The 26861-nt window shown below is 42.0% G+C and overlaps 1 protein-coding gene across 2 annotated transcripts in view; it reads right to left on the bottom strand.

The window, feature by feature from the left end:
* Positions 1–4202: 4202 nt before the first annotated feature.
* The window catches only part of cttnbp2 (cortactin binding protein 2), an 81680-nt gene continuing 59021 nt past the window's right edge, over positions 4203–26861 (bottom strand). Inside the window, exons 7-23 of one of the 2 annotated variants that reach the window (XM_023955475.1) lie at positions 26563–26713; positions 25727–25918; positions 23401–23518; positions 21664–21936; positions 20207–20302; positions 18864–18943; positions 18510–18596; positions 17085–17184; positions 14420–14584; positions 14081–14253; positions 13720–13898; positions 12349–12581; positions 12083–12271; positions 9362–9398; positions 9177–9276; positions 8679–8759; positions 4203–6260 (exon numbers count right to left, since the gene is read on the bottom strand). In XM_023955475.1, coding sequence (XP_023811243.1) covers positions 5967–6260; positions 8679–8759; positions 9177–9276; positions 9362–9398; positions 12083–12271; positions 12349–12581; positions 13720–13898; positions 14081–14253; positions 14420–14584; positions 17085–17184; positions 18510–18596; positions 18864–18943; positions 20207–20302; positions 21664–21936; positions 23401–23518; positions 25727–25918; positions 26563–26713 — 2548 coding nt within the window. In that variant the 3' untranslated portion in view covers positions 4203–5966. The remainder of the gene's footprint in view (positions 6261–8678; positions 8760–9176; positions 9277–9361; positions 9399–12082; positions 12272–12348; positions 12582–13719; positions 13899–14080; positions 14254–14419; positions 14585–17084; positions 17185–18509; positions 18597–18863; positions 18944–20206; positions 20303–21663; positions 21937–23400; positions 23519–25726; positions 25919–26562; positions 26714–26861) is intronic. The other variant, XM_023955476.1, reaches the window with a different exon arrangement.

The raw sequence follows: 26861 nt of genomic DNA on the forward strand, positions 1-26861 counted from the left end.
CGCACACACACAACTTGTGAGTGTCTGAGAGCCAGGAAATTTGTATGGAACACATACTATACTATTAACTATACTTTATTATTAAATGTTTTCCGTACAAAATATACTTATAAACTCTCATTCAAATAAAATACGTAAATAAAAAAATAAGTAAATAAATCAGTAATACATTTCTGTTTAATTAGTCTTCTATATCTGCTGTTTTCTGATTTAAACGTCCTTATTAACACAGTTTAGTTAACACTGTTGAATTATAAGTATAAAACCCAAAAGAAGACTCCAATTCTACAGTTCTGTAACCTCCATCAATGGGTTCTTCTAACAACACGGCTTCTCTTGTCTTCTTCTTACTGATGGACACTTGGCAGCACTTCCTCCCAAACAGCTGAGACCCTCAGTGTGGATGAAGATGATTGTCAGTAAATCTGGGCTGTACTTGGACTTATTGACATTTAAGGTGGAGAAGTCAGAGAGGATGTGTTCCCAATTTTGAGTCTGTGTTGAAACACAAATCAGTAAAGGAGAAACAAAATTCAGTAACCATTTTTGGATTTTCTTTCTTATGACTTTTTGCACATTTAAACCCTGGTCACAAGTTACTGTAGAGCAGCCGGTCAGCTACTCCTATATTTTTATACTGAATTCAAACAGCTGTTCCTAAAAGAACGGGCGATGTTCACTGGAGATCAGAAAAATCGTTACAGATACCCGAGATAAGAGAAAGGCTCCAACACGGATGGAAATTCATGTTGGTGACACCAAATATGTGCAGCCAAGATGCACAATAAGCGTGTTAGAGATCACCCAAGTGGACGCAACACTGCACAGATCACCTGGTGTGTGATGTATGTTTTTTCTCCAACATCACCTGTCAATCACAAAAATATCACCAGAAAGGGGTGGGAGCAAGGCCCCAACCTGAGTGGAAATTTAGTACTGCACTGACTGCAAGCCGCCCACTTACTACGAAACAATGCGTTATGGGAAACGTTTCCGTTGGTTTTTGTAGTTGATTAATCAATTAAAATAATTTAAAATACCTATTGATTAAAACAAAGGCTATATACATTACAAAACATTAAAATAAATAAATCGATTATACTAAGGGGGAGAGGCACATTAAAACTAAATTGAATGTTAAGGTCAACTCCAACTTCCTGTTCTCCTTCAGTCTCGCTGCAGATTCGCCTTCATCTCAGCCCCCCCCCCCCCTGCATATTTTTAGTGTTTCTAAGACTACATGTTGTTTCTCGCACGTGTTTAATGTTAAAGCCCCGTTAGCTGTCACGCATTTAGGTGTGGGACATTTATTCTCCTCAGCTGGCCCACCTCCTGGGGGAGCGGTGGGCTACAGTAACAGCTGCACACGAGAACCGTTTGATTGGGGTTGATACGCCACCACGCGTAACCGTAAACATAACCATAATCTCAACCTTCCTCCGGGTCTGTGCGACCCAGAAACAAGTTCAGCATGGACTGCATGTCTTTAGAAAACTAAGTTCTAAAAAGGAAAGTAAGAAAGTAATAAGTGTGGTCCGGTAAGGGGGCTGTCAGGTGTCCCTAAATGTTCTCCTGCTTTCAAGCCCGGTCAATGTCACGCCCCCAAAAGTCATGTAGTCCACTGTGATTGGTTGGTTTGTCAGCTCTGTGCACGACAATGAAGAAGTGTCATTTACACAAACTGGCGGGACGCATTAACATTAAACTTTCATAATAACGCGGGGGCTGCAAAATATCATCTTGGGGGCCGCAAATTGCCCACAGGCTGCGAGTTGGAGACCCATGCACTAGATAGTGTGTTCCCTTCGTGGCGCTGTACTCAAACAGGAGCGGCCCTACGGTCAATAGTACCGGGTCACACATAGCAGTCATACTTGTAAGTCTGAATATGGAATGCCTCCGAAACACACTTCATCTGATTAAACACACATAATACTGATCTTAACATTCACTTTCTCTTCAAACTCTTCATGATCTCCTTTTTGGTTTTGGGGGGTAGTTTAATTCCCAAAGTTTTCTATGGAGATCTTTGTTGTATGTATCTGAACGGAGCTTTACGCCATGCTAAAAGAAATATGGAATAAATCTTCTTTACTGCAAGAGTTGTCTGACTGAAATAGTATTTGTGACAGAATAAAAAGCTTTACATGTTTTGGTTTGTGTGCATAAGTGTGTGCATGTGAACTTTAGTTGTTTTGTGTACACGTTGACATGTTTTTGTATGAAAACCTTTGGAGCCAACAGGTATGTTGGTAACATTTGAGAGTGTGTGCGGACAGGCCCCGCCCCTTTTAAACCAAGATTTAAACCCGACAGTAATGATGATAAACTTGCAACTTATTGCTTTGTGATTCTACTCCTCCGACTTCTGTGATCATCCTACAACTTCTGTGAACCCCCTTTTTTAGTATCTTTACCCCCATCTCTAACATCCCTTTTTCCTTTTCTTTCTTTTCTTCCATTCAGTTCAATAAAAAACAAGTATCCAGACATAATTAATGTAAATAAAATTTAGCCTAAATTACAAAAGGGGTTTATTCAAGTACAGTGATCCCTCGCTATAACGCGGTTTACTTTTCACGGTTTCGCTACTTCACGGATTTGCATCGTGCATTGTCTTCTGCATTCTGATTGGCTAAAAAAATACCCCGCTTCTTCTCTACCTGTGCGTCAATAACGTTGCAGTTTAAAATGTACAGGTACGTAAAACAGCTTGCCAAATTTACATTACGCATGTGCAAATTCTCTTGCAATTTCGAGTTTCTCTAAAACCCATAGAAAAAAGAGCGACAACAACTGCCTATCACCATGTTCTTCTCCTGAACAAACACAGCTGCACCGCGGCTTCAAAAGAAGAAAACACTGCAGAGCGGAGTCAGGATGCAGAGGCTCAGTCTGAAGAGCAGTGAAATACACCTGAGTCACTATTTGTCCAACTGTACTTTGTATTTTTTGATAATCATTTAAAATTTTCTCCCGTTTAATCCTATTACTCGGGTCGCGGTGGGCGGGGCTAATCTCTGCAATTTGAAGCCTTCTGTTCACATCGATGATTAAAATTATTATTTGACAGAACAGTACAGAAGTTATTTGTTGAAAAAAACGTTTCTAAAGTACCTTTATTTGTGAAACAAATGCTTGAGCCTGTAAAATGGTCTGTTCTTTCTTTTCAATGTATAATAGAGTATTTAATTGTATAATAATTGTAAAAAAAATAAAGGTTTCTACTTCACGGATTTTGCCTATCACAGGTTCTTTTTGGAACGTAACCCCCGCGAAAAACAAGGGTTTACTGTATACAGATTGTGTGTCAGAAGATTTATAACCCCTATTGTAACAGTAAAATCTGTCCAACACAAGAGGCCTTCCACTCTCATCTGTCTGCTCGGCTGTTTGACAGGACAAGTTAAAAAAAGAAAAAAAGAACCCCAACATCTACTGGCTGAGTAAGAAAAGCCTTTTTTAGAATGGTGACTTTACATTTAGAAACAAAAACCTGTGTGGTGCTGTTGACTAATCAGATGTAATTTGTTTGCTGATCATTGTGGGTCTTTTTTTATTATCATTTTCATTTAACCCTTGTGCTATCTTAGATGACCCCCCCCTTACATTGTCGTGTTCTCCCTACCATGACAAAGGTGGATAAAGGTGGAAAGATTTCATGTAATCCATGGACACCAGTGAAGATCACAAATCATTGAAGAAAAAAGGTTCAGAGCACTGTCTAGTGGGTCTAGATGACCCAACTCCCAATGGTAAAGTGCCTAGGATAGCACAAGGGTTGCAGGAAACTCCTTTGGGTTCTGTCATGTCCCATTTTTCTTGTTTCGCTGAAACTCAAATAGCTTGTTATGTTTATGGTTTCAGTAAAAACCCTAACTGATGAGAACTGTAACATTTAGGAGTATTCACTCACATTAAGTCTTTAACCTAATCATAACAAAAATACACTTTCTTACATGTTTGTTCATTTTTTCAGTCAACCGAACTTTTAGAAAAAAAAACTAATTTGGGGAATTTGAGTGTGGTACAGATGTCTTTTTTTGTTAGACAAACACTCCTTTTGTTACTTTTATTTTTCTAGAAACCCGCACTAATCCACATTTAGCACCACTAAGGATAGAGCTATAGAACAATGGATTGAAAATCTTCTCACTGCTTAAGAAGCTGAAAACAACCCAAAGAAAAGTTACACAAACACATAAAAAAGGAAGTAGAATTTATTCATTTTGATGAAAGAAAACCCTCAGCCACAGATCTCAGTCTAACGCGACGCAGTGGAGCCCCCTGCTGGCTTTACGGTTAAATACACTCTTTTTTATGTGTATTAACTACAACAAATTAAGAAACAAAATAACTAATTTAAAAACAAGAAAAAAAACACAAAAGGCCCATCTATGTTTCCTTCTAATGTTTACAAATCAAAAGCAGAGGTTGATTTGATTAAACCTCTCCTGTAAGGGCCTTTTCATTGTGTATGAAGTGTGATCTAAACTAAAAACATGAATTTTAGGCATCGACTGTAGGAGAACTGGACCGAGTGAGTGGGACATCACCAAGAACATATTTGTTCTGATTCTAAAGTCAATTCAGTCACCATTGGTCCGAGTGGGTCTGAGTCATCGCCTCTGTTGCAACCCTTCTAACCAATCAGGAGTGAGCTAGTTGGAAGGCCACACCCCCTACCGCTTGAAACGCTGGAAAAAGATTTGACATGAAAGCACGTACTTTTATTGAGGCAGCTGATTGGTCAGTTTATAACTTGAATAAATGGAACTACAGAAAAAATATAAATAAAAAATGAGGATTAACAAGAATATTTTATGAAAAATAGTATCAGATCAAGAATGTTTATTCTGACCAATAGAATGACTGAGTAACAACTGTTTATTTCTCAATAAAGGTCTATGGGATTTTGACTTCTTGGAACCAGCAGGTCCTTCCTGTTTGGACACCAGGGGGGAGGGCCACTCAGTCCAGTTTTCAAGATACAGTCAATGGTTTTAGGCAGAAAGACAGAAAGAAACCATGAAGGACTAAAATGGGGGGACTGTAGGAAGCGTGAGTTGGGGGGGGGGGGGCAGAGGGGCATTTCAGTGTTTTCTTATGGCTTCCAGCTGTCAGATGATACCCGGTGTGATTACACTTCTACTGATTATTGCCACATCCCGTTCACTTTGAAACAAGTGGAGGGTTATAAGCAGACGCCTTTTACAAACACTATATACAAGCTTTGTCTTTTTTTCTTTCTTTTTTTTGGAACTTTTGCTTCCAGGTTTCATTACTGTACAAGTGTCACGCCACATACAACAATCTATAGTGTTTAGCGACTCTTATTTACAATTAGATTTGGTAGAACCCTGATTTGTTTCATCAATATCTGAACCCACCTTGTAACAATTTGCTAAAAAACACTTGAATATTTTAAAATACTTAACAGCAAATAACAAAATAAAACAACCAGTTTTTATCGCGTTTGATCTAAAAACAATATTTAGCGACCCCTATACTCATAGGACAAGAACACGATTTCACTTTAACTGAACAAAATACTGTGCTAGGAGTGTTTTCAAGCAGTTTCCACCAACGTTAAAACTTTAGAAGCCATCTCTAACTCCAGAGAGTTCTAGGACGATACCAGAATACTGTCTAATAGAAATACAGGTTGAAAAACTGCAGTTAAGGCAACAGTAAAAATCAAAAGAAAGAAAAAGCTGCTGCTTTGTCTCTGTTGCCCTTGCCCCGCCCACATTACAGTGTTTTCACCTCAGAATAAATCACATTATTCAAATACTGTAATAGAAGTAAACTATGGTCCCCAAGTACACAACTGCAGTACAGTTTAGCAAGTACAGGTAACAAAGTACAAATACTAAGAGTCAAAGGTCATCAGGTACCTAGTCTTTACATCATGAATGGTGGCTCACACAGGGATCGTGTGATCAAGGAGAATGGGTGGGTGGGGGTCACTGGTTGTTGCTGTGGGGTGGGTCTCTGTGGAGGATCCAGATGTCTTGGTGAGCCTGCTCGTGGTTCAAATTGCTGCTGTAATAGTTGTTGTTGTCGGGTTGACCGTGCTCTGCTCTGCTGCTGCCGTGGCTGCTGCGGCGCCCGGGGGGCCTCCGGGTTTGGTCGCCGGCGCTGCTGCTGCTGGAAGCAGCGAAGGCTCGCGCCTGCTGCCCCCTGCTGCTCGGGACAGGAAGTTGCGACCGGACACGACGCCCGGTTTGCTGGATGGAGCCGGGCTGGACGGCGGTTGTCTGGAGATGAGGTGGACAAACGGATTCAAACAAAACTCATTTATTTCTATGGGACTAAAAGAGAGATTTGAATCATGTTGTGACATATTCCTGGATCCTTCATAACTTATGAAGGATCCAGACAGAAGTGGAGAATAAACCTGTTGTACTGACAGCACAGCAGCAACAGAAGGTTTAATAAAAAGTTTATTCCCCCCCCCTGAGGTCACTGCATTTTTACTGTCAGAGACATTATAGTAAGAATCCATAGAAAAATGAATCATCTGGAGGTAGAATGAGGAAAAAATGACAATAAAAACGTGTTCATAATTACTTTTAAGTAACTTTATTTGCCTTAACAAACGTCATTCTCCTCAGCTGGATTAGACTACACAGTTTTCCTGGTGGGGGCACACAGAGGGGCTTTTTCAGCAGTGTTGTGCTGAAGAAAACAGAAACAACTCATTTGTGATTGAAAATAAAAATATCTGCCTAGCTGGTTGATTTTTTCCCCATAGTGGCCAGTAATTCAAAAGTGACATTTCGGTCAGTGTCTACAGTTAATGGTGCTTTCTTCTTTGTAGTCGGTATTGATGTGATGATCGCAGAAATCTTAGTGAGGTTTTTGCAGCTTTTTGTTGTATTTCTGTATAAATAACAACACTTTATTGAACCATAAAACTGTAAATTGCTGAATAATGTGCATTCAGTTAGAAAAAATTAAGATTTTTGATCTCTTCTGATAAACTAAAGAGCAGGGTTGTAACTTATTGGTTATATAGTGTGGTGTTGAAGAAACAGACATGTGGTACGTCACCTTTGAGAGGTTTATTACAACTCGGAAAGTTTAGAACTCGATGGGGAGAGAGCTTGTGTTTGTAAAGTACTACATAAATCTACTTCAGTGTTACGTAAGGGTTAATGGCCGACGAAGTGTGCATTATTACTTTTTAATGCACGCTGTGGAAGTGCGTTAAAAAGTATGAACGCACACTTCGTCGGCCATTAACCCGCTTATACCATGTTCACTTACAAAAGCAATACATATTAAAGCTACAAGTAGCATTTAGCGGGCCTGAGCACGTGCGACCGCCCCCCAAGCAATGCCCTGCTTGAGCCGTTTGGCAGAGTTATTTCTTCTCCATTCTGGAGCTGCAATTTACTGTAAACATGACAGCAGCATGGCACTGGGGGGTGGGGGTCTCAATCTGTTGGCTTTAAGGACAGAGACTTAACCAGTTTTTAGTCCTTAATTCTTGTTTTTTTTCAGATTTGGATCGCTTTTCTCACAAAAAGCGGACTACTTCTTACGTGCGTCGCGCCGCACCACCGCTGCAGTCAAGATTCGCCGATATATATAAGCTGATCTTTCTGATGGGTTGACTAAAGCATCAGTTCAGAGAGAAAGTTCACCTCTTACCGCTTGTTTTTGTCAAAATGATGAAGCAAAAGGTTGTTTTAAAGAAACCGGCGCAGTGGTACAAAACATTTAAGCTAGCTGACCGGAACTTCTTTTTTCACTGTGCGGTTATCAGGTTTTAATGCACACCCAGCAGCCAATCAAAATCGAGTATTCACCTGGACCATGGTATAAAAGTACTGTTACTTTCCAAACAATAGTCCTTCAGGGCCTCAAAAGTTTTGGAAGTTGAGTTGTAGATCAGCAGTCACAGGAAAAATCACAATTGTCAATAGTGATAGAGTAGATGTTCAGTACTGAATCCCCTTTTCTACTGCTTTCAATTTAGCTGAAATAATAATGCCTGGGAAAAACACGTGGGCTTACGAGAAGCTCTGTGCTCTAGAATCCTGGAGGATGTGCCGTGACACGGAATCCCAAATAAACTCGTGGACAACAATGTTCCTGATAGACCTTGACAAATCTCATGAATTCAGGAGCATCAGTCTGGGATCAGTTGCTGTTTGAGGCAAAGTGATCTTCATAGCAGATCAACAGAAAGAACAAAACTTTTGGAGGCAAAGCCAGACTGGACTTTCCCATTAACCCAAAAATAGAAGAAGCCCCTCCCTGTTTGTTCAGTGTGAACGCTAAAAGCACATTCCTGAACGTGTGTCACATGTCTGGTGTGTGTGGGTGTGTGTGCACGCCATGCAGCTTGAGACAGTTGCTGCAGAGGGGGGGGCACCTGCACCTGTAGACAGGTGCAGGTGCCCCCCTTGTGGTGATCTGACCGCTGAGATGACCTCATACGGTTCAGCAATAAAGGGACTTGATCAAACCTATTGTCTGTGGAGAGGCGGCACTTCCGTTTGTCTTCCTAACAGGAAGGTTTTGTCCATTTACCATTAATTCAACAATCACTGGGAAGTTTTCTTTCAATTACAGAAAAGTTCAAACATTTTTTCTGCCTGTGTGAGCCAACATTCTCCAGAAAGGTCCCCTGCTGAGACTGCAGCCTTTGGCGGCTTTTGTCTCACCGTCTGCTCTTGCTGCCGCACGGCCAGCGGGTTCAGATCCGCCGGCTGAGGATGCTGCTGCTCGTCTTTGGCCCGACAGATCTGTGGAGCAGGAATGAGAGCAACGGTGGAGTCGAACCTTTTTCCGCTCACCTTTCATTGAAAAACAAAGTCTACTAAACTTCCCGCTGATTGCATTCTTTCAGATATGTTATCAGGACTCTAACAGTCTGCCTGAAGCTGTTGAGCAATGCTTTTCAATTCCTCTGCATGAACTGGGATGAATGGCTCTGTGTTTCTACGTCTGGACTCTCCGAGGTTCAATGAGTTTGTTTAGTCCTGCAGCTGCAATGTGAGAAGCAATCAGAGGAAAACATTCAGTAGCATCAAAGTGTTGGTGCTGGTGGGAGTTTTTCCAAAAGCTGTCGTCATGTCAGAGGGGAAGGTAACACACTTTTAACCTGAAGAGTTTCTCGTTCAGGTGAAGATGAGGATGAAGAGCTAAACCCGCCTGTGTACCTTGCTGATGTCCGGCTCCGACCTGCTGGAGCACATGGTCTGCAGCTCTCTGATCAGATCTGTCTCGATGTCACAGAAAGCTGGCAGAGCCGCTGGTTCTCTGCAAAGACGGCAGGAGGGAAGGTTTCAGAAATGTCAGTCTGACTCGGCCCAGTCAGATGGTTTCAATGCCAAGTCTCACCAACCTGAGGCCATTCGGGTGGAAGAGGACTGACGGCGAACCTGCAAGAAGAGCCTTTATCAATAATGGAGGTGAAATTGAAAATAGTCCATATCTAATGAACAGATCTTTACACCGAATCTTTATTGATCTTCTGTGCTTTCTTTCCAGCACAGCAGCAGCTACCTCTTCACACGTCTATGAAGGGGTGACGTACTTTGACCAATCCGCTCTTTTACAGAGTAAACAGTGTCACCTTGTGGACAAAAGATGAACTGTATAGCTGCAGATCCACGTCTATTAGGGCTAGGGCCAGGGGTGGGGGTTAGGTTTAGGATAAGTGACAGTTGGGCGTCTAATTAAGGTTAGGGCAGGGGGGGGGGGGGGGGGGAGTTAGGTTTAGGAGGTGACTGCTTTTCTGCTATTTCAGAGTTCCTGGATCAGATGTAATCAGATCTGATAGCGTCTTACAGACGGATCACAGGATCTATCATCACCATTTATGGGAATCACAAAAGTTTCACCTGATCAGGTGTTGTTTAGATCAGTGTTTTTTTTTACTTTTTTTGAGCCACGGCACACTTTAAGCTTGACCAAAATCCAGCAGCACACCAGCATCCAAAAATGTATATAAGAAAAAGAAAAGCTCCTAGTCTGTATTGATCTACGGCCCCTCCACAATCTCACATGCATTTTTGTGATAATTGTGGCAGAAAAAGCTGGAAGTTGGAGCTGTTTTTTTCTAAAAGATGTAATAAAAGTTAAGTTAGAATATTTAAAAACTGTTTGATGTGTGTTTGTTGTGGTTTCAAGACATTTAGCAACGAAGACTCATTGTGCGCTGAGATGCCCTCACTTTAACCCAATGCATCATGGGAGATGTAGTGCTAACTTCCACAGATGGCAGACAGACTCTCTTCTCTGAGCTTCATTGTTTTGTTCACTTGTTCCACGGTCTGACACCGGATTCTGTGGAAAGCTCCACCGCTAAAGACGAGCTTTAGCTGGTATTTATGTTAGAACTGAGAGACTTTATCAGCAGAATCGGAACAAGGAAGTGAATACTTTAACCACTTCTGATTGGTCAGACTGATGACATGTGATTAAGCCTCCGAGAATGATTGGTGGAGACAGTTAAAGGGGCGGGACTTTTCCAGAAACAGAGCTGAAGCTACGGTTAAAACGCTGTACCGTCATTCTTATCAAAATGTCTTTAATAGAATCAAATAAACACAAATAAAAAAGTATTTTATGATCTTTCATATTCCAATATGAAAGATCATATATCAATTTCCCACGGCACACTGAAAAACACTCATCTAGACAGACCAGGCTGTAAAAACCTGTGGCAGAGTTTCAATGAAACATGAACGTATAGAAGACATAGAAACCTCTTTCCTAACAGTTCAGAGGAGTTTCTTCTATGGGTTCTGGGTGGTTTTACATGGTGAGTTAATTATCAGAGTAAAAAGGACTTCTGGACCCAAAACAGACTCACTTAGCCTCCACTGCTATGTCTCGTTACTCTTTCACAGGCTCGCTGTTTAGTCGATTTTTTTACTGCCATTTTGCACGTTTGTTTGTTTGTTTCTTTCTTTGTATTTTACAGCGCACTGTACTCTGCATCCTGATTGGTTGTAGATCATTGTGTCAATCAATCTGCTCCATGCTGTGTCTCACGTAAAGAATCCCTTCAGCTTGTCAAATCAGTCACGATGAGGTCTTTCCCTTCATTCTGGCTTTATTTCTGGTTTGAACTTTAAGATGGGCTGCACTGTGGTGCAGTGGTTAGCGCTCTTGCCCCACAGCAAGAAGGCCTCTGGTTCAAGTCCCGTCTGGGGGACCTGAACCAGAACACCAATGGGGGAGCTTTCTGTGTGGAGTTTGCATGTTCTCCCCGTGTTTGCATGGGTTTTCTCCTCCCACTGTCCAAAAACATGCTTAATAGGTTAATTGGTAACTCCAAATTGCTCTTAGGTGTGAATGTTAGAGTACATGGGTGTGTGATTGTGGCCCTGCGACAGACTTGCGACCTGTCCAGGATGCCCCCTTCCTTGGCCCACAAGTGGCTGGGATAGGCTCCAGCAGCCCCGTGACCCCAAAAGGAACAAAACGGATTAGAAAATGAATGAACTTTAAGAGTTTAAACAATAGAGAAAAGTGTCAGAATGTTCATGTTTGACTGAGAAAAGTGGAAAAGCAAAACATCTACTACTATATGGATTTCACCCAATGAGGTAGATCGCTAGAGGAGACAATTCAGGGCAGGCTCTCCAACCCTGTTGCTAACGCTAACGCCCACGAGGAACAGGGTTGGAGAGCCCTGATTTAGAACTTCCAGTTAAAACGGTAAAGATGTTTTCCCAGAGAAAACTTAGAAAGGCACGGGGTGAACACAGAAAGAACCCAGTTGGGATCTGAACCAGGGCTTTCTCACTGTGAGGTAACAGTGCTAACCTCCACGCTGCTGTCCAACGGAAAGTTTTGTTGTTTAATTACAATAAAACAAAACAAATGCTAGGAAGGGACTTCTGATAATGCAGCTGGAGGGGGACGACACACAAAGGAAGAAAATGAAGCAGACCACCAAGTGTGCTATCAGGACTTTCATGTGGACTGACCGACACCCTGAGAGGAGATGTGATAACTTTAGGTAAACTGCAGAGAGCATTTAAATGTCAAACTTCTGTCTGGGTGACATTATTCCAGGAGGCCGTAAATGTTCAACACTTAAGGACGGTCCTACTCTCTCTGAAGGATCCACCGCCGCTCCACTTTAGGGAGGGGCCCTGCTTCTTCCTGGGGCTGGTATTGGACCTCCTCAGCTTTCCGGTGTCTCGCCCTCGTCTTTTTCCTCCTCCACCTTCCTCATATGAGCCCAGAGCGGACAGAGGAAAGGCGCTGCCCTGGAACTCCAGCATGTACCTGCTGATCTCTGTGGACCAAGATGATTCATTACAATGGTTTGTCATCAACCCCCCCTGTGATTCATCCTCTGAGATGCCTACACACCATGTGGAGGGAGGGAGCAGCCCGGCATCACAGCCTTGTTGACCAGGATGCTGAGGGTGGCTTTCACCACGGCCTGCTGTCCAGCACTCAGCTCCTGCTTGCCAGGAGAAAGGCGCTGCGCTGAAGGAGGGCAAGGAAAGGAGGAGGAGGAGGAGCGCCTGCCAGTTAACTGGGAGATGACCGCCTCCTCTAAGCGGGGGACGACCAAGGCGTTCCAGAGACGAGCCAGCCACCTGTGAACGCAGCGTCGCACCGGTGATCCTACCTGTCACGTTTCAGCTGGAAGCATCCATCAACTGTAAAAATACCAGCTAGCTGAACGTGAAACGAGAAAGTCTCACAATCAGATCTGCTATAAAGCTAAACCAGCAACTCAAACAGTCTGAAGCAAACTAAAACCATTTTAAAGATAAAAATAACAGGCTGCAGATGGAGGTTTTCTTGTTGAAAACAGTTCTGTCGTCTTCCTCCAACCCTAAAACTGACCATCTATGAGGAATTAGAGAAGCAGCGAGGCTAGAATGTAGAGAAGGTGGCTGTTCCATCTTTACACAGTGAGGGATTTTTGGAAATAGGTGCAACAATGATTCATTCCCAAGGGTTTCCCTTAGAAAAAGGCTCATTTCTGATTAAACGTTTATCAATTACTACTTTACTCTAGTGACCATTTGCAGTGAAAGGTCTATGTAATCACGTAAACGTGCATTTCAGACATCCGTGGTTAAAACTCTCGCGTTCATGCATCGCTACGCAATTCTTTTAGTCTGTTTTCAGGCTCTTGGTACAAAAAACGCGGCAACTGTGTGCATTTCAAAAGTTAAACCAGTTGACCTTTGACCAATCAGGGACTCGGATTTGGAAGTGACGTATGGGTAGTGTCCGTGTCAAAACACACAAGTAGCAACTGTTAGAAAATTGATAATGAAGGAGAAATGAATCACTGTGTTCGGCTGGAATTCTATGACACCAAGTCTTTCATAGAATCATAATAGAGCTGTGAAAGAAAAAGCCTGGAGCAAGATCAACCAGATCTGCACCGCTTCAGGATTTTACACCAGGACTCTTCCAACAGCAGGTACAGGTGCTGGTATCCGGTAGCAACCGTCCAGTGTGAACACCGTCTGCCTAAAGTGCGTTTAAGAACCTGTTCTTGAACGGTAGACACATGCCTGATATGAACAGAGCTTCATATTTACATTAAGTTTTCACCCATTACTATTGATCCATAATCTTAATTAAAAGACCACTTCTAAAATAAATCAAAAGATGATCAAAGTGGGACTTTGATGCTAGAAGACTTGTAAACTTAATTCTGCTACATCCCTTTTTAAGAAGTAGATAGACACGCATGTTTTCCTGACGTGGACACACCTGACGACGGTCTCTGAGCTGCTGTGGACCACAGGGCAGGACAGGAAAAGTTGTGGACCCAGCAAAGCCTCATGGGTCCCCAAACGGGACAGACAGGCATTAAGACGCTGCCAAACCTGGCTGACCCACATCACTGTCTGCTCCATGGTGCCGTCCGGTGTCCAACCGTCTGTCCCTGTCTGAGGGAAAGAAGGAGAAACAGGTCAGTTCACTTCAATGTCTCCCATTTTTGTCGTTTCCTGGACAATAAAAGCCGTTTCTACACCTGTGCCTGACAGCAGCACGGCGGGTTTGTGACTCAAACAAAGCAACTTTCCCGGGTTTGGATTCAAGGATCCCAGCGCGTCCGGTTCTAACGTACCTCATGAAGGAGCTTCCTGCGGAGATGCCTTCCCAGCAGGCCGTGCAGCGGCTCCTGATCCCAGCGGAGGCTGACCCAGCGGAAGTGCTGCTGGAGGCGGAGCTCTGAACCCTGCAGACACGCCTTTGACAGGGTCGCAATCAAGAAGCTGTTGGCACTGAAGTGATGGGGACCTACAGATAATAGTCACAACAGAATATTTACCGGAAGATATTTTCAGGTTATTCCATATGTGCTCTACAATACATCCACTTGGATAACTATGCATTCAAAACACTGCAGAGCCAATCGTTTTGGATTTTCAAAATCAAACCTGTATGTGAGGCAAATGTTTTGTACCTGAGCTTAGGACCAGAGGTGAGGTGGATCCTCTGTTCTCCAGGTTGTGGCAAAGGTCTCCCAGCAAGCCTGTCATGGATGGCGTTTTCTCCAGACCCTCCAGGAGGACCACCACACTGCGAGATGTCACTCTGAGCCCCGACTCCACGGCTGGAACCAGGAAGCCTGACAACGATGCAAAGTCATGTCATCCCAAGAGAAGTCTGTCTGCTGCACGGGAAAACACGCCTCCCTGTTCGTCTGTTGTGGGGAGCATGATCACATCTGCAGCATCCTGGGGGGCAGCAGCATCACACATTGCAAAGGAAAAGACTTGTGTTTCAAGAAAAAATGTATTTTAACCTTATCAATATAGTTTTTCGATATCAAAATCATCTTAGTTTGAGAAAACATGTCTTAGAAGAACTTATTTCTTAAAACAAGACCCATTTTTCTGTCGTCAGTGGCCGGTTTTTGGCTCACTTAGAAAATCTGCCTACGGGGAAGAATGTTTTTTTATCGGCATTTCAAAAGGTCGTTTTTTCCTCAGTAAAGGCTGAGTGAAGAAGGCGGTTCTGCTCTGGGAACTGAAAAGAATTTGACACCACATTGTCTCTCAGAGAACTGCTAGCAGAAGCTAAGAGCTTCTACTTTCCAAATATTTCTGATAATCCTGTCCACCAGGTAGGATTATTTCAGGGATTTATTTTGAAACAACCAGCAGAATTTGTGGAATTGCCAGATTTTTTCCTCTTAGCTTAACACAATTGGGCTGCATGGTGGTGTAGTGGTTAGCGCTCTTGCCTCAGAGGGAGAAGGCCCTGGTTCAATGGTCCAAATCCCAGAAGGGTGGAGTTAGCATGTTCCCCTTGTGCATGTGTGGGCTTTTTCCGAACCCTCCAGGTTCCTCCCACAGTCCAAAAACATGCTTCATAGGTTAATTAATGATCCTAAAAATGTCCCCAGGTGTGAGTGCGAGTGTGTGAGAAAAAACCCGATATATATCCGGAACAAAGCGCTGGATTTTATTACTCAATTGATCAATTTAAGTCAAATCTCTGGCTGACCAAACTTGATTTCTAGTGACAGCTGCCTGTAGGTGTTTAGAATATGCAAACTGTCATTTCTGGTGTTTGTAAGATTCTATAGTTCATGCATTATGAAGGTGTTCGCTGAAAAAGACATGCTAGGAGTTTTCCAGGCAGTGGACCGGTCTGCTGCCTGGAAAACTCCTAACATACACTAACTTACATTATTTCCGTTTTGTTCACTGTCTGATTCTACAGAAGTTTTATTTTTGAAAAACTACCAGATTGTCAACATCACATTCGTTTGTGATTCACTCTTGACGCATCTCAAGACCTTCTTCTCGAAAGCCCCACGCTAACAAAGTTAACAAAAATAAATCAAACGTATTTGAAAAGAGACAGCGGGGAGACCAAAGATGAGCCTTCTAGTACAAAGAGGCCCTTTAAATACGGATTATTTGTGACATTTATTCCCACACACCAAACCTGCTCTGCGCCACATGCATCAGTCGACTCTCTAATAAAGTTGCATTTGTTGTGGATTCTATTGTCTTTGAAGACTCCCATTCATGCAGGTTGATTCCATCATAGTAGTAGAGCCCAGGAGGTGCCCACAAGCTCTGACAGAAAGAAGAAAGAAGAGCAACATATCCGTCAAGCCCTCCGAACCTGTGGATATCCCAACTGGGCTTTCACCAGATCACAACATATAAGAAAACCAGACAAGAAGGAACAAGAGCCTAAAGGGAACAGTATTTCAATTCCCGATATCTCAGGCCTGTCTAAAAAACTAAAAAGGATTTTCAGACAACATAACATCCCAGTTCATCTCAAACCAGTTAATACTCTCAGATAAAAACTGGTTCATCCAAAGGACAAAATTACCAGCTACAAACAGAGTAATGTTATGTACTTTATCCACTGCAAAGAGAACTGCAATGAACAGTATATAGCAGAAACTAAACAACCTCTACACAAGCGGCTTTACCAACATCGCAAAGCCAACCCAAGTGGACCTGAGTCTGCAGTGCATCTCCACCTGAAGGCCACAAACCACTTGTTCGAAGACAGTGAAGTCAGAATTCTAGCCAGAGAGAAAGGATGGTTTGAGCGAAGAGTGAAATAAGCCATCTTTGTCAAGAAGGATGAACCTTCTCTTAATAAAAATGGTGGTCTCAGGTTTATTCTTCCATCCATCTGCGGCAGTGTTCTGAAACCTAAACAAACCAAACCAGTTCCACCTGAGTCGTTAACAGCTGAAAGAGATGACCAGGATGGGAAGGGAGTCACTGGCTCCCCAACCCCCAGCTGAGGACAAAGGACTCTTAAAGACCCGAAACCATGTAGGCTAAATTGACAAAACCATTCAGTTTCAGGTCTGACTCCTCCCCCATGAGCGCATATATGCCAGCTCTTCAACCAGCTAATTCAGAATTGACAAAGCCTCTTGGATAAGAGGTGAAACGTCTTCTAAATTTAGAACCAAGTACAGATGACAACCCTAAACCTACTAGTATGTGGATTCTATTAAATAAAAGTTTGTGCTCTGTGGAAACTAATACAATGCTGCAGTATATGTGTGTGTGTGTGTGTATGGGTGTGTGTGTGTGTGTTTTTAGGTCGAAACCCAGCAAGAATCCTGTTTGCATGCTGCTTACCACAGCTGATGAAGGTCTGTAACAACTGCTCTTTGGTCAAGTCCTCCTTCACCTCCACCTTCACCACATCACAGCTGACTCCCGCAGCTTCCTGTTTGGACTGGAACCAGAGAAACAGACAGAGAAAGAAAGGAGGGGGGGTTGTTAAAAGATGCAGTACGCAGTAAGATGAGAGTGTGTTGTCATGGAAACTAAGAAGATGTACTACAACTGTGTGCTGAGAGGGGCGGAGCGGGAGGACGATTTCAGTGAACACAAAGGGCTCGCTGCACTGTCATTGTTGTCTGACAGCTGCTCTGTGGGACATCTCACTAATGCCTTTAAGCATGCAGGTGTAACACAACGCAACACGCACAACTAATATGCGTAACAGCTATAGTGGAGGAAACCATCTGACTGGGTTTACTGCTATTTCCCTTTCTTGCATCATCAAGTGAAACAATGAGGACACTGTTTCCCCCAAAAAGGTCTTAATATTCAAATGTGGTAGACGATTATTTTCAGTTTAGCCTGGATAAGATGTCACTTTAATGGCTTATTTTGTTCAATTAAACACCCACTCTGATGAAAATGGTCTTTCTGGTGTTTTCAACATGTTCTTGTAGAAATGTTTTGATAATGGAGGATATGTATGAAGAAGATGATGATCCAAACGGCATGTCTCAGTATTTCTGCAAATCGTTGTGAATCAGAAGCAGACAAAGGCATTTATGTTCGTATTTGTGACAATAGGCTGGGTGGGCCTCAAGCTCTCTGCTCCACGTCATTCTGATTCATCCTCTGTCAGACCAATAGATCCATGAACATCTCTGTTTTCCTCGTCTGAGCTGGAATCTGGATCTAAACTGTACGGCTGGACAGATCTGATATTGCTCACCAGTTTTCTTTAACCAGTAATATTAGGTTGAGGTTGTGAGGGGCAGTAAGCTAGCGGGAGAGATTGTAAACAGGTGGATGACAGAAAGTTGGGGCAGGCTTACTCCATGCAAATGCTCCTGCCCACAATTCAGAGGTCAAGTTCTAATGAACACCTGCCACTCTCCAGATTTTTTGATCAGCACCATCAGAATTAAAAGGCTACTTTCAAATTAGATCAAAAGATGATCAGAGTGGATCTTTAACTTTGACAAGATTCCTTCAGATTAGGCCTTAAGGACCATTCTGTTTCAGATTAACCCTTGTGCTAACCTAGGCACTTTAACATTGGGAGTTGGGTCATCTAGACCCACTAGACAGTGCTCTGAACCTTTTTTCTTCAAGGATTTGTGATCTTCACTGGTGTCCATGGATTACATGAAATCTTTCCACCTTTATCCACCTTTGTCATGGTAGGGAGAACACCTCAATGTAAGGGTGGGGGGGGGAGTCATCTAAGATAGCACAAGGGTTAAAGTATTTTCAGAGCCTGAATGCTCACATATGTACCTTCATGCAGCAAGCAACCAGACTGGCAAAGTAGTCCTGACAGCTGCCCTCCAGCCCATGAAAAATTAAGTTACCGTACTGCTCCACCTGGAAAGAAACACGAGACGAGGACAGAGCAGATGACACAAACCGCTGGGCTGCACTTCATACCAGACATTTCAAATATTCTTCACCATCACAAAGAAAACTGCAATCAAGTTCAACAACCAGTTATAAATCTCTTGACTGATGATGACAGACTCCTAATAGACAAGAACAGCTTAAGCTGCAGAGAACAGTGCGGCCTTCAGAAACAGTATTTTGACTTCCTTCATCTCAGTCTCCTTTCATCTCCATCATGTTGCTTTTGCTTACCAGGCGGACAAAGTTTTGCAGCAGAGGCAGGGAGAGGAGAGATTCCAGAGCCAACTCATCAAAAGATGACTCAGAGAGACCTGCCAAAGCAAACCATGATGACAGATTACTTTATGCTCCGTGTCAAACCTCACATTTGTCTGCAATCACTGCTCTTTAAGCTTTTTCAAATGTTTAATGTAAGATCATTTCCTAACTTTTGAGGGTAAAGTTGATCTTCATCCTCTGTAAAATATCTGCAGCTGCTTTAAACTTTATTTGTTCACTAGATTTAATGAAGGAAGCTTTGAAATGGGATCTAGATTTTCTCTAAACCTACAACTGTCAAAGTGGAAGACGAAAACTTCCGCCACGTTTGGCTTTTAAGGTGCAACAGAATAAAAATGTTCAGAAAAAATGAGGAAAGACTGAATGAATGAATAACTATGCAGCATCCTCAGAACATTAGACAGCCAGTTATGGAATATTCTGAATTATTATTTTTGTGTGTGGTAACAGTTGACACAATAAATCCATTTTTAGAGTTAAAACTCCTGGTTTTCATCTTTTAGATCCAGATTTCTTTTACTTTGAAGTCAAAGACTTTTCTGTTTCGTCTCTGGATCTTTTCTGTAAAAAGACATTTTCCAAATATGTTTGTTTCTGTTAACTTTGCCAGCTTTTTTGTAGCGGTCGCTATAAAAAAGTCATGGATTGGTTTTCGGCATGTTACCAGGCGATGCTGTGGAGGATCCAGAACATTTCCAAAATAGAACTCCTCTCTGAATTATAAATTAAACTGGCAGTCATGTTTTCTTCTCTGCGGCCCGGTACCAACCGTCCCACGGACCGATACCGGTACTGACCCTTAAAGAGGACAGAAAAACGGCAAACCGTGCATGCTACATTTTAGCACTTCAGGAGTAAAAGTAACACAAAATCCAACAATGCTGTCGTTTGTGAAATAACCAGGAGCAGCTGAGCCGCCTGAAGGAGGAGGACGGCAGGTTGAAAATAACTGGTGTTTTTCCTAATCCTAGCTAAATGTCTTCTACACCTTTTCTTGACCAAACCTGCATATTAGGTTTAGAACCATTTCAATTTAATCAGTGTTAAGTTTTATTTAGTGCTGTTCTTTGAGTAGAATTTCCCATCATGACATTTTTGCCTTTAAAGGAAATGTTTTTGACTCGACAAGCGTTTGATCTGACTCCCAACTTAAAACTCACGACTGTGTGTTGATCTAAACATTTTACTATGATGGACCTCATAAATCGGTCCCTTTACTGCTCCTATACCCAAAACAGGTTCCACTCAATGTAGATTAAAGTTCTCCAGTTAGCTGAGCTTGGCCATGTTTGTACCTTTGAGGCAGATGCTGATGCGCTGGCTGAGAGGCTTTCTGACCAGGTCCCATGGAGATAAAGGAGGTTCTTGACTGGGCAGCCATTCAGTGTCACCTAGAAGATAGCAGAGGAAGGAAAAGAAGAGGAAAAGACAGTCGTCACAAAGAACCAAGGATCAACAAACACAAAACTCTGGTTCCACAAAAAACCAAAGATGAAGAGCTGCAGATATCTGTCTTTTTGCTGTTTTCCTACCAACTCCAGCAGACTTCTGTCCACCAATTCAGAACTCCAAAGGTTTTATAAAAGTAAAAGCATAAAACAGCAATGCTGTTCCATCATGCTGCCAGGTTTGGATGACACACAGCTTTAATAAAAACATGTTATGTAACGAACAGTATTATTTTTTTTATTCACCCAACAAATATGTATGAATAAAGGGAGGGGTTTGAAAACCACAGTCAAATCCATCTACACACACAAAAAGGCTCAATTACTCCATCAAATCAAAGGATTTTAAATCTGTTTTGTCCTTTCTACAACTTTTAATGTAATTCTTGCATTAAAAGTGTTTAATTCAAGCCACTAGTATGTAAATAAAATGTCATTCTAGACTCTAGACTAAATGTTTCACTTTTGACAGGAAATTTGACCAAAGGAACTAACATGTTTTGGCATTGTAATAAAACAAAAAGCACATGGTTGAACTTGTGAATCTAATTCAAACTGATTGAGTAGTTTGACAGACATTCATGTATGTAGAAGGAAGTTAGAAGTGCTCAGAATAGCTTCTGGTAGAAGCGGCAGCAAAAAGTAGAAATGGAAGATGGAAGAACCATCGTGGAAGGATGGAGGACATCCAGACATGTCAGCTCTGACGGTCTGAACATGACTTCCAAATACTTGTGGGATCATAAAATGTAGGAGATTATGTTCAAGAATCAAACCTGTCTATGGTTGAACAGAGTATTGGCTGTTTTTACTGTCAGCCTTTTAAATAAAATCTATATATTTATAAATGTACATTTCTTTTTCTCTTCAAAGGTCGCCACATCTTTATGTTTGCAGCCTGACATGTGGCAAAAAGTTAAACAAGTTCAAGGGGGCTGAATACTTTCGCGAGGCACTGTATGTGTTGAGTGCTACACACGATAAGACTGATTCATATCAAAGTAAGAAAGTGAAGTTTTATTTTGAAATGGTGTTCACAGGAAGTGCAGATGGATTACAAATCTACTCCTGTAAACCTGGAATCAGAGAAGAGGGTCAGAATTCTGCCAAGATGGTTATTGTGCATACGTACATGCCACAATGGACCACAAAGCAGATATTGTCATGATAAACAATGACATTTTAAGAAAAAGGAAGTGAAATCAGGAAAGCAGGAGGAATAAAAGACACAGGTCATCATGAAAAAAAAGATATTCTGGGAAGGGAAATGGGTGCATTGAAGGGGAATTTTGGCTTTTTCTCACCAATAAGGACGGAAGCAAAACTGTGGAAACCAAGTCCCAACGGGGCATGCTGCTCCAACTCTCCTGCAGTCAGAGATTCTCCACAGATGATCTGGAGGTAGGAGGAGAAGATCCGGCTCAGAGCGGCTCTCAGGTCGTCCCATTGCATCCCCCGGTGGACAGTCATTCTTCCTAGAACAACATGGCCGCTGGATTCCTCCAGGACTTCAGAAGGACATAGGGAGCCACTGCCTCCTCTGGGACTCTGAAGAAGCACCAGGACTCGATATGAATCTGCATGAGGGAAAAGGAAGAGACAAAGTGTTGGTACAACACTTGCTGTGTTTTTTCCCCCCCTTGTGCTATCTTAGATGACCCCCCCCTTGCATTGACGTGTTCTCCCTTCCATGACAAAGGTGGACAAAGGTGGAAAGATTTCATGTAATCCATGGACACCAGTGAAGATCACAAATCATTGAAGAAAAAAGGTTCAGAGCACTGTCTAGTGGGTCTAGATGACCCAACCCCCAATGTTAAAGTGCCTAGGTTACGCCTTGTGCTATCCTAGGCACTTTAACATTGGGAGGTCATCTAGTCCAGTGTTTTTCAACCTTTTTTTTAGCCACGGCACACTAACCTTGACCAAAATCCCGCGGCACACCAGCATCAAAAATGTAAAAAAAGGAGAAGCTCATAGTCTGTATTGATCTACAGCCCCTCCACAATCTCACATGCATTTTTGTGATAATTGTGGCAGAAAAAGCTGGAAGTTGGAGCTGTTTTTTCTAAAAGATGTAATAAAAGTTAAGTTAGAAGATTTAGGATTCTGTGGAAAGCTACACCGCTAAAGACGAGCTTTAGCTGGTATTTTTGTTGGAACTGAGAGACTTTATGAGCTAAATCAGAACAAGGAAGTGAAGACTTTATCCACTTCTGATTGGTCAGACTGATAACGTGTGATTAAGCCTCCAAGAATGATTGGTGGAGACAGTTAAAGGGGCGGGACTTTTCAGAAAACACAGCTGAAGCTACGGCTAAATCGCGGTACCGTCATTCTAATCAAAATGTCTTTAATAGAATCAAATAAACACAAATAAAAAAGTGTTTTATGATCTTTCATATTCCTAACTACTCAGTGTTTTATCAGGACCTGTTTGGATGAACAAAGAGCTGATATCCTGGAGATGGAAAATGTTTTTTGATCAGTTAATGAGGGTCATTTCCCACGGCACACTGGTTGAAAAACACTAGACAGTGCTCTGAACCTTTTTTCTTCAATGATTTGTGATCTTCACTGGTGTCCATGGATTACATGAAATCTTTCCACCTTTATCCACCTTTGTCATGGTAGGGAGAACACGTCAATGCAAGGGGGGGTCATCTAAGATAGCACAAGGGTTAACAAATAAACCAAAAGAGTTATTCTGGTTTCCATATTAAAAAGCAGTTTGAAAGTTAGACCTGAGTGTGTTTCGAAAGCTTTGATTCAGAAAAGCAACACAGCAACCGACTCCTAACCTGCTTTACCTGCGTTCCTCACAGGCATCATGATTGCATGCAAGTTTCCTGCACAGGGAGAGATTTCAGACATCACTGCTTGCTTTAAAAAGGTTTTAGTCATCGTGAAACACTTAGTGATGTCGTATTCAGTTTTATGATGGTCTGTCAGCGTTTTCATCTTTGTGCGACAAAATTCACAATTCAGGAAAAAACGAAATAACACACAACGTGTCTGTCATCCGTGTGAATGTGACTTACGCAGATTTTCAAGCAGATCTTTGCAGTCGTCAGTTGCCACATCATGAATTGTGCGGTTGCACATATCCTTTCTCTCAATGTCTTGATCACTGTGGCTACACAGCACCTCCAGACAGTCCTGGACACATTACCACACAAGGTCAGAACAACTCAAGGAGAAAAATACAGCAGGTAAAAGACGAGAAACAGTGTGAAGAATAACCATCGACTGTAGATGGATATGGACTGAGTGACCCCTACCCCTGGGTTTCCAAACAGGAAGTACCTGCTGGCTTCAGGAAGCTAAAATCCCATAGACTTCTACAGAGAAATAAACAGCTGTTCCTAATTGTGTTGGTCAGACAAAACATTCTTGATCTGATACCTTTCTTAACATGTTCTTGGAAATCCTCTTTTTTTTCATGATTTTTATCTTTCATTGTAGGTTATTAAAGTTATAAAGTGACCAATCAGATGCCTAAGATGTCTCATTTAAAGTAATGTTTATGCCGTCACAATGAGAACAAAAGTCACACTTTTTAAATCAAATTTCCTAAATTTTAAACAAAATGTTCAGCTTTAAAATCAAAATTTTGTAAGAAAATTGAAATATTAAAAGTTGACTTTCAAAATAGTTCTATTTGTTTTGAAAATGCATTTGTGACACAGCTGTTGTCAGACGCCTTATGTCGAATCTCGCTCTCTCTCCATCTTTACTTTGCTTTCTCAACTCTGCATCATAAGTGTGATGTTTGTGCCACCAAACAGACAATCACAGACAAGAGGGTTCATGCTGATCGGTTTAGATTCAATCCATTCAAGTGTCTTTGCCTCGCATTAACGGTGCTTGGAGGCAGACACGGACTTTGCATCGGTTCTGTTAGCGCAGCATCTGCAGTCCTCAACCGTTCTGGCCTGTTTTTCTCTGAGTAGAACCCAGAAGGAGCAGCAAAGCCAAAGAAGTAAAAGCAAACATCCAAAACATTGCAAATCATAATAGTAAGATAACGTAATGTCCGGTCAGAAGCGACAAGAGTCAGCGACGGCCTTTCCTGGCTCGGAACTTCTGATGAAGATTTGAACGGTTGCTGTAGCCCTCAACCATGTCAGATACCACAGGGACAACTTCTCAACACACTGGTCGCTACACTAACATAAATACAGAGCAGTGCTGGATTTTTTTGGCTTTGCTGCTCCTTTTGGGTACGACTAAGACAGAAACGGGCCAGAACAGCTGAAGACCACAGAATCCTGGTGGAGAAGAACTGATACAAAGTTCTCTTTGTGCTGGAACAAATATTACTTCATGATCTCACGTCGGTGGTTCGAAAAGGAGAGATTTTGTGTAGCTTGCTTCCAGTGGTAGGACTGTGAACTTCCAACAAGCTTACTCCTGATTGGTGAGAGCGGTTGCCATAGAAGCATTGACTTCGTATCGGGTAAAAATGGCAACTGAATGGAGCATTTTCTATGGGGGACTCAGTCCAGCTCTCTTATGCAGTCAATGACAATAACAGTTACTTGTGCATCATTATAAACTTATTTTGATTGGATTTCAAATGGTTAATTTCAAGCAATCAAAGCAAGAATAATGCACAAAACAATACAATCAGCAGTTATACATTCATACAAAGACGTATCAAACGTAGGATAATTAGACATTACATCAAAGATTGCTTGAAAGGGAGTGGAAGAAAGCAAATTTATATAATCCCAACCCGTTCTACTGTAACCATTTTCATTACACGATTTATTATGATCTGGTTCATAACATTTTATCAGACATCTATGCCTTACCAATACAGTTTTAGGTCATCACGAATACTTCAGTTTCAATAAATCACATGACAAAGAGGAAGTACCATATAATTCTGTAAAATAGACAAAACTCCATTTTGGAAATCAACATAGAACATGCAGATCAGATATCTCAAATATATTCAGATTATTTTCATTAGAAAAGTCATAAATATGATTAAAAATGACATTATATCAGATAAAAATAACACTGTTTCAGAAATCTTTATAGCAAATGCAGATCAAGTATCAAAAGTTTAAAATATTTGCAGATTATCTTTTTATCAGAAAAATCATGAATCACTGTTTGGGGGAACATAGATGTACACATGTGTTTAGGTATGTTTATGCATGCAAGGCCTTCAGTTGCTTTCTTGTCATATTTTCTGAAATGTGACAAATCTTGCATTTTACCAGAAAAAAACATCTGTGAGAAGTCAGAATTCTTCAAGTGTAATATAAATAAGAGGAACCAGAATTATCTCCACAAAGGGCTTAGAAACTCTGCATCAGCGAGGGAACAGCATGCTAAATGTTTTTCTATTTTTACCTTCAGGCCCAGCACAGCAGCCATGTGTGCAGCGGTCCAGCCGTCCCTGTTGGCCTGGTTCAGCAGCGAAGCAGGAAGAGCCAGGAAATGGGGCGAGGCAGAAGGGTCGCTTGGATCTCTGTGGCAGAGGAGGAGACGCAGCACTTCTACGTGTCCGGAGCGCACGGCAGCGTGCAGGGGCGTGCAGCCATCCTTCAAACGCAAGCGACGTCAGGATTACAAGTCACTTCTTTTGAATCCAATTTAAACTAATATGTCTTCATGTTTAAACTTCTGCCTATGAGAAGCAAGAAAAAACATGTTTTTAGTTTACAATAAAGAATTATAGTGTGAAGGCTCTAAAGCCCTCACACAACTGACATCCCGTTCTTACTCCCCTACACTTGTTTGGCAGATTAACTTCTTCATTCTTTGATCTATTTAAGCCAGATTTGTACTGAAACATTCAAGCACATTCTGGAGATTTTGGAGAGTTTACACTAAGTGGATGCTCAAACTAGTTTTACACATAAAACATAGAATGCACTACCAACAAATTGTATCGAAAAGAATAAACTTTTGGAAATATTTGCCTCTGATTACTACATGTTGGCGAAATAAAAGTGTTACGATTTTTAATAAAATGTAAAAATATGCCAAAAAAAAATCTCAAACCGTTTAAAGACTTTTTCATTGATTGATTGATTGAATGAATGAGAAGTTTTAGATACTGTTAAAAAAAAACAAAGAGGAGAAAAGCTGATGACCACAGGAAGTGACATGTTTTTGATTGTCTGGATAAATAACATTTAGCAGTTGTGCTCTTAACACTGCAGTAACGTCAGAGTCAGCCTTACCGTGGTAGTCAATGAGCGGTCAGCTCCGGCGTCCAGCAAGGCTCGGGCGCAATCAAGCCATCCTGCCTCACAGGCCACAAAGAGGGAGGTCTGTCCGTCAGCAGCAACGGAGTCCACGGCAGCTCCTGCAGCCAGCAGCTCCTCCACACAGCTGGAGGGAGGGAGGGAGGAACGCCACAGGGAGGACAGCTCACTAAACCTCTCCTTTCTGGGTTTTGTGTATCTGACTGGGCTACTGTACTGCCCACATGTAACACAGAGAGAAGCAGCATGTATGCTTTGCATTTTGTGGTTGACTG

Source organism: Oryzias latipes, chromosome 6 (genome assembly GCF_002234675.1).
Source record: "Oryzias latipes chromosome 6, ASM223467v1".
In the NCBI taxonomy this organism is placed as follows: Eukaryota; Metazoa; Chordata; class Actinopteri; order Beloniformes; family Adrianichthyidae; genus Oryzias; species Oryzias latipes.